The following is a 10,940-nucleotide window of genomic DNA, read 5'->3' as shown; positions in this document are numbered from 1 at the left end:
ACCTTTCCCCATGCTGACGCCCGGCAGGGCCGCCTAGTGTCTGCTGGAACCGGACAATCCCCGCCTTCCTCACTTCCGGCCCAAGAAGAAGGGGGTGCTCAGACGCTGAGTTCCGGCCTCTGCGCCCCTGAGCTGCGTTGCACCAACACTCTTCCCTCTCCCCTCCACGCAGGGTTCCTGCCGAGGGTTCCGCCTTCGCTCCCGGGCCTGGCAGAGCGGCGAACCCTCTGCTTTCTAGCTTTCCGAGTGGCAGTTGCTTCTCTTCGTTCCCGGGTTTGTCCTGGCTGGGCTGCGGCCTGTGCCGTTCTTTCCGCGGTCAGGACCACTGGTCTTCGGGCTAAGCGGGAAGGGGCAGAGTGGGCCGCCGCTCCCGCCCTGAGGTAGCCGGGAAGAACGGAAGAGGAGCTGGCTTCCCGGGCTCTAGAAATCATTCCTCTGAACTGGTGCTGCTCAGACTGTGCTGTGTTCATCCCCGGGATACCTTAAGACTGAAGGGATCGTTAAGAGCGGGACTAGTATTAACGTAATACTACACTATAAGTGTAGTGTTTTGGCCTAAATTGGGCTGTTCTGAATTCAGGCATATCAGAGAGTGGGTTTGGTTTTGTTTTTGTTTTGACCGCCTCGTGCAGCTTGCAGGATCTTAGTTCCCCCACCAGGGACTGAACCCGGGGCCACAGTAGTGAAAGGCCAGAGGGAAGTCCCGCAGGCAACATTTATTTTTTGTTTACTGAAATGGCAGGCAGCATGTTTTTGCCCACAAAACCAAAGAATTGATTAATAGTCTAACAAAACTCCCAGTATTATATGAGTACGCTTTCTTGGCCCTGTACCTACTAAAATAAAAGAGAAATAAAATTGAAAGTGAACCCTGGTTATCTAACAGCAAGAAATAGCCATTCACATAACATGAACCAGTTGGTGGAGAAGCCCCATCTATCTCACTGAGAGATGCGTTCCCAGTAGAATTTTACCTTTCATGTTTGTGTATTATCAAATTTGGAATTGTGGCAAAAGAGCAGCTACCTGTTGAAGATAATTGTAAAATTACTGAGTTCACAAGAATCCTTTCTAATACACAGAGCCATACAATTGCAGGAAAACTTTTTAAATTTTACTGTAATACATATTTTTTGCAAAGACATGATCAATAAAATGTTTTTCAAACCTAAAAAGTATTACCTTTGGTAACTTTTTATGGGGAAGTGGAACATAGGTATGTTATAAAAGAACGGGGTAGAGTTACCAAATGTTAAAGAGCTCATTCATGTAATTTTAAGTGGGTGATGGTTATTCAATTGTTATGTAGATTCTCTTGGATACACTGTGAAGAATGATTTCACAGTTTTATCTCAAATTGTCCTTATTTACAATTTGCCAGAATTTACGTCCACTGCAACTAACTCAATTTATGATGAAAACTTTTAGATATCAACTTAAAAATATGATGGGATAAACATTTTTTCAAAATGCTCACTTGGACTATCATTGCTCTGTCCTCTTCAGTCTTGTCTTCTGTCTGGGTCCATCCAGCCTGCTGCAGTTGGTCCAAAGTCTCACAGGAGCCCCTGCCAACCAAACTGTGTGGCTAAGGGCACAGGTTTAGAGTCACTGCTTGTATGCTAGTCACAGCTGCACCACATATTAGCAATTTAACCGCTCTGTGCATCACTTCCTCGTCAGTAAAATGAGAATAATAGTATTAACCCCCCATATTGTTGAGGATCAAATGAGAAAAATCCTGCAAAGCTCTTAGGTGGTGTCTGGCTCTGAATAAGTGCCCAACAAAGATTACCTACTAGCTCACCATACTTGAGAGAATTGTGCCATAATTGACCTGTCACCATGTGTTTGAGGAGATAGGGGATCAGGTATGAAGTTTCTAAAAGTCAAAACTGGAATTAACTAATTTATTCAACAAATATTGTGTGTCTGCTAAGTACCAGACAGTGTTCTAGGTGCTGGGGATATAACAGTGAACCAAAAAGAGCCCCTTCCTCTCCTGAAACTTGATGTTCTTAGTGGGCTGGGGTGGATGAGAAGTTAAGAGATAAGAAGCGTTTATGTAACAGTAAAAGCAGAGGAGGTGATAAGTGCTATGAAGAAAAAGCAGGGAAAGAAGGATGCTGTGTGTTGAGAGGGGCACTATTTTATATAAGATGGTCAAGGAAGACCTCTCAGGTTGTTACTCAAAGACTAGGTCACCTCTTCATGGATATCAAGCCAAAAAACACAACAGTGGGAATTCCCTGGTGGTCCAGTGGTTAGGACTCCATGCTTTCACTAGCGAGGGCCTGGGTTCGATCCCTGGTCGGGGAACTAAGATCCCACAAGCTGCATGACATTGCCACAAATAAAAACAAAAGACACAACCTAGCCAAAGAGTGGGAGAAGGAAGGATTTATTACTTGCAGCAACTAAGAAGATCACCAAGGATCATTCCCAAAGCAGTGTCTCCCGGAATAGCACAGTTTGGGAAGTTTCGAGCTAAGGGTACATGCATATTCATGAAGGGGCTCAAGCAGAAGAGAATTCAGCACGGAACTGGGGCAAATGTTGCCAGAGCCCAAGCTTTAGTTGACTGAAGTCACGGAGGTCAGAAAATGTCAACATCATCATTCCTTAGGTTCCACCCAGTTTGGGATTTTTGCATGTAGTGACCATCCTCCACCTGGGTGGGGACCTTAATTCTTTCTTTTTTTTTTTTTTTTAAGATTTATTTATTGATTTATCTTTGGCTGCGTTGGGTCTTTGCTGCTGTGCGCGGGCTTCTTCTAGTTGTGGCGAGTAGGGCACTCTTTGTTGTAGTGCACGGGCTTCTCACTGGTGTGACTTCTCTTGTTGTGGAGCATGGGCTCTAGGCACTCGGGCTTCAGTAGCTGTGGTGCGTGGGCTCAGTAGTTGTGGTGCATGGGCTTTGTTGCTCTGCAGCATGGGGGATCTTCCCAGACCAGGGATCAAACCCGTGTCCCCTGCATTAGCAGGTGGATTCTTAACCACCGTGCCACCAGGGAAGTCCCACTGATGTGTTACAATGAGCATATACTGAGGCTCACGGTCTAGTGAAAGTGGACTTGTAAGCCATCCTGGAGCCATTTGGTTCTAATCAGTTTATGTCACGTCCTAGGGCTATGTCATTCTTTCAAAGTTGTGCCCTGCTCCCTTCCCTCCTGTTTCAGGTTGGTCTGTGTGGAGACTGACCTGGGAGCTTCAAAACAGGCTATTGTCAGAGTTTTGCCAAAGAAGAGAGACTGAATTTGGTGGCTAAGGATTCTCCTCCCTAGAGTGGTGGCCACTGGTGTAAAGTTGTTCATCTACCCCATCTAACCTGAATGATAAAATGGCTTTCAAACCTTTTTCCTATTTTGTCTTGATTCTCTGCTTGCCAAGCATCTGAGATCTCTTAGTTGATGCCTTGGACATAAGTGATCTGATCTCAAGAAAAGAACGATCCCCCACTAGGAATGAATACTTGGTATCAATCGCTTATGATTGTGGTGTGAATCACATATCTATTCTGGGGAACTGAGAGCCAGGAACAAGCCCCAAAACTGATGCCAAAAGCTCAGCTTCTCTGTAAACAGGTGCTGAATCAAATCTTGGAGAAAAGAGTTTTGGGTGAAGTAGAAAAGGATAACTTTATTACTTTGCCAGGCAAACAGGGAACACAGTAGGCTAGCGCCTCAAGAACGGTGCCCCACCCCCCCCCCACCCCCCCCCCCCCGCCCCAGGGAATAGGAAGAGATCTTATAGTCAGGGCTCCTGGTTGGGGGTAGGTGATAAAGATCAAAGCAGTAGCAGTCTTACATTCTTCTAATGGGCGGGTGGTGAGGTAAGTAGGAGTCGGCATCATCCACCTTCAAGTCCAACTGGTCTGGGGTCTACATGCTTGCGGGCAGCACACCATCATTAATCTTAACTTCTCCCACCTGGAGGGGGTTTCAACATCTGCAAAATAGCTCAAAGATATTGTTGTGGGTATTGTTGCTGGGGAAACAGGACCTGCCCCAAGGCTGCTCTTGCCTGTTTCTGCCAGGTCTCATGCATCCCCTCCCTTCCCTAATGAACAACTGCTTGAATCTGCCTATTGGAACTCAGGGGAGGTCATGGAGGCTGAATGAAGGCTGTTTCCTATAATCAAAGACATAGGGGACACAGAAAGTCTTTGTGCCCAGGAGCCCTACAGGGTCCTGCTCCGTATCAAAACCATGTAACTCAGACTGGGACCTTTTTTTTTTTTTTTTTTTAATTGGTCACATTGGGTCTTCGTTGCTGCGAGAGGGCTTTCTCTAGTTGTGGCGAGCAGGGGCTACTCTTTGTTGCAGTGCACAGGCTTCTCATTGCAGTGGCTTCTCTTGTTGTGGAGCATGGGCCCTAGGCACTCAGGCTTCAGTAGTTGTGGCTCACAGGCTTAGTTGCTCTGTGGCATGTGGGACCTTCCCAGCCCAGGGATCGAACCCATGTCCCCCTGCATTGGCAGGCGGATTCTTAGCCACTGAGCCACCAGGGAAGTCCCTAGATTGGGACTTGAACCCACAGTCTTTTAACTGAGATCACATCTGTTCTCAGGACTTAATGAAGCTTAGGTTCTTGATGTCCCATTACAGAAAAAATTCAGTGAGAGACGAAGTGATAGGTAAGAAGTGGATTTACACACTCCACAGACAGAGGGTGGGCCATTTCAGAAGGCAAGAGCAGCCCCAGGGTATGGGATTCTCAGTTTTCATAGGGGTGGGTAATTTCATAGGCTAATGAGTGGGAGGAGTATTCCAGCTATTTTGGGGAAGGGGTGGGAATTTCCAGGAATTGGGCCACTACCCAATTTTGACCTTTCGGCCTTGAAACTGTCATGGCGCCACGGGTGTGTCATTTAGCATGCTGATGTGTTACAATGTGCATATGATGAAGTATCAAGGTCTAGTGGAAGTTGACTCCTCTGACACTTTGGACCTATTTGGTTCTAACTGGTTTGCATTGTGTCCTTGGGCTATGTCATTCTTATAAATGTTGTGCCCTGCCCCCTTCCTTCCTGTTTCAACCCCATCAGTTTCTTTTGAATCTAGCTCATTCTCTCCTCTGTCTCTCACACAGACTACCAAATCTGTTACTCCCCTGTTTAAAAACCTTCACTGGGCCATTCCCAACAGTATGGCATGAACTTGAAGGCCCTTCATTACCTGACATCACTCTACTCTTCTAAGCCCTTCTTCTGACACTTTCCTTTGATATACCCCAGAGCGGTAACCAAGACAAGAAGACTGGAACTATGCAGGAAGACACTGAAATTTAGCACAAAAAATTGAGACAGAGACTTTAAAAGATTTCACAGCACTCCTTCAGCAGCACAGTTAAAAACCTTCCCACCCACACTGTCATATAATGCACATTGTCGATAACTGCCAACTGTTCTGTTCACATCATGAATTAAAGCTGATTTGAAGATGAGGTTAATGTGTCCTTCCCTGAAGCCAAAATCCTTCATTGTAGCTCTGCTAGAGTTCTCAGTCACCCTGAAACTCTCCTTGCTCTCCACGTAAGCCATCCTCTTTTTCACATGGCTCCATAATAACCCCACCAGCAGAACTACTTTCCATTCCGTTGTCTGCTTCTGTAACCCTTTGCGGGACAACTCAATGTCATTTCCTCAGCAAAGCCCTCCTGGCCCCACCCTGTATTCACCAGCCTGTTTTTGCACTATATAGTGAAGTCTCATCTTTATTCAGGGGTTGCATTTTAACTCCCATGCAGTGGACAAAAATTATGATCAGAATTACCTACAGAAATCCCTTAGGAAGATGCCACTTGGGAGACTGCTATATTGTCTCCTGTGGAACAAGGCAGCTAGTTTTTCTCCAGCATGGCAACTAATAACTGTTTATTTGCACACCAAATAAAATCTTTCATTTAGGTGTCAGATAGTTACAAAGTGTTTCAACTATCATAATCACATTTATTGTGGCAAAATGCACACACTAGAAGGCTTGTGGAATCTGAGACCCACTGAGAGGACCATCTACCACCATCTCCCCAGTAAACCATCTTTCTCAACAGGTGGTCACACTCATTGAGTAGAATAGCGGGTAGGTGCCTCCTTCCCTTCTTCCTTCCCTGCTAAGCTAGGATTCACATGAGGAGAGTTCACCTAAGTTAAGAAGATATGATCCTTGTTCTGTCCTTTTTTTTGGTTGCGTGGCTTGCCGGATCTTAGTTCCCTGACCAGGGATTGAACTCACGACCTCGGCAGTGAAAGCGTGAGGGTTCTAACCACTGGACCGCCAGGGAATTCCCTGTATTATTTTTATTATTCCTTGTTCTGAAATGATCTGTCCAACCAGCCAAACTGAGTGCTCCGGAAGCTCTCAGGACAGATTCCCAAGGATGATCACAATGCTTTTTCAGCACAGAGTAAGAATTAGTAAAAGTCGGATAAAATCAAAGTCTCCTTTATGTCCAGCCCCACCCTTGCCCACGTCTGAATAATTAATTCAGGGAGACTCCAGGCCACATATTTACCTTTCGGCCAAGACCAGCACAAGGGCCAGCCTCCTCTCTATAGGGTAGTCCACAGCATCACCCTTAACAGTACTTTCTTGCTGTTTTTATTATATCTAATCCAACCTCTTTGGCATGGAGCTCAAGGCCACATCCCTGACCACTCTCCCTTCTTCTCCCACTCCCGTGAATCCTTTTCTATATGGCTGCTTGGGGTCTCCAGCCTGCCAAGTTGGCACCACGGTCTCAAACATTTTTAACCACCATGATCCCCCACATGACCCCACCACACACAAGTGAAAGCTGGGCCCTGCTGAATAGACAGCCAGTCCTGGCCGGGTGATTTTAATATAGTTCTCTGTCTTTATTGATGCACCACTGCACACATGAGGGAAACAGTGCTTTTCTAGAAAAGATTGGAGTCCATCACATTTCAGATGTGGATGTAAACCCTGAAGTAAGCAAGGGACTCTGGCAGTCGGAGCAGCTGCAGTAGCGCTCGGAGGAGCAATCCCTCTTTGTGGTAGGTTTTTGGGAAATGATCATCCCTTCCAGGTCCTTCACTTTTTTTTCCACCATCTGAAGTTTTTTCAGAATTTTCTCTTGCAGACCCAAAGATAGGAAGATATTATTGTCTTGAAGTGGGAGACCTTCCCCTTCTGGGTTGACCAGCAAAGCCTGAAAAAAATCTGAGCCTTTCTTGTAAAGTTTGTAGAGTGTGATTGCAAACAACAATATTTTCTAAAATAAAACAACAGAAGTTGAGCGTTACTTGTTTATTCATGTGAAACGCCACAGTTTACTGTAGATGCAAAAACAAAACACAACTCTAATAGTAATGATAATCCCTCATTCCTATGCCAAGCCTTCTGGCTAACAAACCATCTTCACACCTATTTTGTCTTTTCATCTTTAACCACAAAATGGAGTGGTAGGCAGATCAGGGATTATTATTTGCATTTAATTGATAAAGATTATAATAGTAGATACTGTTTGCTGAAAGTTTGCCTCATGCAAGGCTCTGTGCTAGGAGTTTCCTTGCCTATATGGGACCTATTTATATAGAAAAAAACATAACCAGATAATATTTAGATACCTTCCAGTTTGGACCCTGTCATTGTCCAAGGTCATATACTTGGAAATGATAGAGCCAGGACTGGAATCCAGGAATTCTGATTTTCTCTTAGGATGCAACAGTCTGAAGCACTGGGTTTCCCAGTCATAGAAAAAAAAATTTAATATGCTAGGACAGAGTTCTGCTAGGAAAAGAAAAAAAATCTTTTTTCCTTATAACATCAAAAACTAGCACTGCTTATTGAGAACTACTATGTGCTAAGCTTTATACATACAAGATCTTCTTTAATCCTCACAAAAAACCCTGAGGGAGGCACCATTAGCAAACCCATTTTACAGATAAGGAAATAGGTTTAGAGGCTAAGTGGTTGCTCTCAGGTCACACAGCATGTGGTGAAACCAAGAAGCCCCTGTAATCTGATTCCAGAGCTCATTAACCACTCTGTTAATACTACTTTTTTTTCTTGGCTGAGATGTCTGGAGGGCTGTGAATTCATCTTTCTGATTGAATTAAACAATAACCAAAGAAGAGCACAACCAAGAAGTACAGACGAGAGTTTGGTGTTTTGCCTTCTATTCTTCTATTAGCTAATTGAAATGCATGTATATGAATATGTAGAACACAAATCCCTGTTAGGGACTTAGGTCAGTTGGACTATATTAAATGAGATTTTTGGAGAAGAATTTAATTTGGAATCCTAAAAACTGGGTTCATATCTCAGCTCTGCCAGCTTTTACAATCTATGTCACCTTGGGTCGGCAATAACCAAGTTCCCTCACCTACAAAATGGAGATAATAATCCCTACCCTGCCTACCAGGCAAGGTTTTGAGAGGTTAAGGGAATGCATGTGACTGATTTCTCAACAGTAGTGACATGAAAATAAGCGAATGCTACAAAATAATCCAGTAATAACTTATCTCAGCATTTACTAAGTAAACCAGTCACTCTTTAACAAAGCTCTCTTTAAATCCCGTCTCCTTAAATTTAGGCTGAAACCTCGATGCACCTCAGTTCCCTTGTTTGTCATATGAAAATAACCTCTATCCATTTCATGAAATTGTTGGGATTCTCAAAGCATTTTAACTATATTGTAAATATAGCTATTATTATTGGTAATTAAATAGAAGTATGTAAAATCCTAAAGGTTTCTCATAATCCCAGCCAATTATACTCCTATTCCCAAAAAGAGCCCCTGTATATTCATTGTGATGACTAAACAAATACACGTGCTTCCTCATCTGTTACAGAGCAAAGGCACAGTATGAACAGAAAGGCGAAACCCAAGATCCCAGTTATACTTGTGGTGCTACTCTATAAGAGGTACTCCACATGGTGTCTGGCACACGGTTAGGCACTCAAAGATGAATACAAATACGGGATCAAATAAATTTGGAGGTAAGGCTGCCTTCTCAGGTTATGAATACCTTTCATCTGTTTATAAGACAAGCCAAAGATCACTGTGAGAAAGAGCATTGTTATGCCAAAAACATAATTGATGGAAGTTTTTAAGGATAACCTAGTTTTAACCAACTTCAGAGACAAAGGCTCACTCTTCTTCATCTGCGTGGTCTTAAAACTGGGTGGCAGCAATAGGGGAGAGAACTAACCAAATTTCAATGTATAACTATTTAAATTTCTCTGTAATAAAAGAGTATAACCTGAACGGACTGAACACTGCGTTTCCATAAGGCATATACTCCTATTCCCAGTAAAATCAAAAAGGAAATCCCCAGGATAACTTGCACAGCCGGCGCAAGATTATCTAGTAGCCCCGAATTTGTTTGCTGAGGTGCACTAGTCTCCCCCAGAAGAGTTGCTTGTAGATAATTCCACATCGAGCTCAGAGAGAGATAATCTATGATGTCCCAGATAGACGATGAAGATGACATTTTAATGTAACAGCAGCTCCAGGAACTGCATGTGCAGAGGCTTCAGGAACCTAGATGTGAGTTAGGAAGAGTGGTCTGGGAGTCCAGGTTTTCTGAGGCCATTGTGAGCTGTGCTTTGTGATGTCACTATCCTGAAGGTCAGCTTGCTTCCCACTCATCCAGTGAACCTTCTCACTCAAAACCAGCAGGGAGTTTCCTGAGTTTTCAGTTCGGTCATATCACTTTCTCCGATCTTTGGCAAGTCCTAGCTGCTAACACAGCACCGTCCGACAGAACTTTCTGCAATGATGGAAATGTTTTGTTTCTGCTCTGTCCAACATGGAAGCCACTAATCACCTGAAATGTGGGCAGTGTGGCTGAGGAACTGAATTTTACATTTTATTAAATTTTAATTAAAATGAAGTACCCACATATGGCTAGTGGTTACCCTCTTAGACAGTGTATAGAACATTTCCAACAATTTATGGGATGGAGAGCAATTATCTTCACATTCCAACTGAGAAAATTGAGGTTAAGTGGAGATTTGAGGAGACAGGATTTAAAGAGGGCTTTCCTAAAGGGCGAATAGTTTACTTGGTAAATGTGGAGGGAGGTTATTACTGGATCATTTTGTAGCATTTCCTTTTTCGTATATCACTATTGCTTAGAAATCGTGATCTTTGGCATATTTGAGCCTCGTTTTGCTCATCTGCTTACATCTCCTTCACAAGATTTATATTAGGAAAAAATGGTACACTTTCCTAAGCATTTTGTAAACAGTAGCATGCTGTACCATAACCTATATGCCACGTTATCAAATCCATTATTTACTAATACCTATCTACTCAACAAGAGGGTATGAAAATATAAAATATAAGGTCTGTTTCCAAAAATCTTATGTGAAAAAAGGTAGTTCATACACAAGTGTATAATATAGATTGTGAGATCAGTTACAAAGACAGCAAGAATCCAAAAGCGGATTTGCACCAAGAGGAGGGGAAGGGCACAGGAAGGAAGGAGAGAAAGGGTCAGTTATGACAACTTTTAGAAAAATATTGTCTGATGCCATTCCGATTTGTTCATCTGGTTGCCTGAAAGAAAACGAATAGGGAAGCCTGACAGAGAAGGAATAACTGTTTTGTTCTTGCAGGAAGGGGAGGTATGGCAAGTTGCTTGCAGTGTCAGGGACACATCTAGAAAGCGGAGTTTGGAATGTTATATGTAGCACCAACTCAGGGCGAAATGACCTACTGATTTAGGAGTGACTGTTACTGCTGTTAAAGCCATAGTCTGCTAGTGACTGACCACATTTCTAGAAAGGAATACAAATTGCTCAGATAAGACTTAGGATTTTACTATAACAAGTTAAACATAGATCAGAAACCATAAAAGAATGATAGCCAGAAACTTTTTGGAGACAAATATGGTGTGATACCTGAATCATTACCCAAGACTTCCTACACTAGATTAGATCCCTGTTACATGGTACCTGATACTTTACTTT

General features: G+C 43.3%; 1 protein-coding gene across 1 annotated transcript; it reads right to left on the bottom strand.

Moving 5' to 3' along the window:
* Positions 1–6,839: 6,839 nt before the first annotated feature.
* TMCO2 (transmembrane and coiled-coil domains 2) lies at positions 6,840–9,641 on the bottom strand. Its single transcript, XM_057706713.1, has 2 exons — positions 9,227–9,641; positions 6,840–7,233 (listed from the first exon to the last, which is right to left on the bottom strand). Exons 1-2 carry the CDS (start codon positions 9,455–9,457, stop codon positions 6,919–6,921), a joined length of 546 nt encoding a protein of 181 aa, XP_057562696.1. The 5' UTR covers positions 9,458–9,641; the 3' UTR covers positions 6,840–6,918.
* Positions 9,642–10,940: the final 1,299 nt, after the last annotated feature.

Source organism: Hippopotamus amphibius, chromosome 1 (genome assembly GCF_030028045.1).
Source record: "Hippopotamus amphibius kiboko isolate mHipAmp2 chromosome 1, mHipAmp2.hap2, whole genome shotgun sequence".
Classification (NCBI taxonomy): domain Eukaryota; kingdom Metazoa; phylum Chordata; class Mammalia; order Artiodactyla; family Hippopotamidae; genus Hippopotamus; species Hippopotamus amphibius.
Note: the sequence above shows the minus strand (reverse complement) of the source record. Positions and strands in the feature narration are given on the sequence as shown.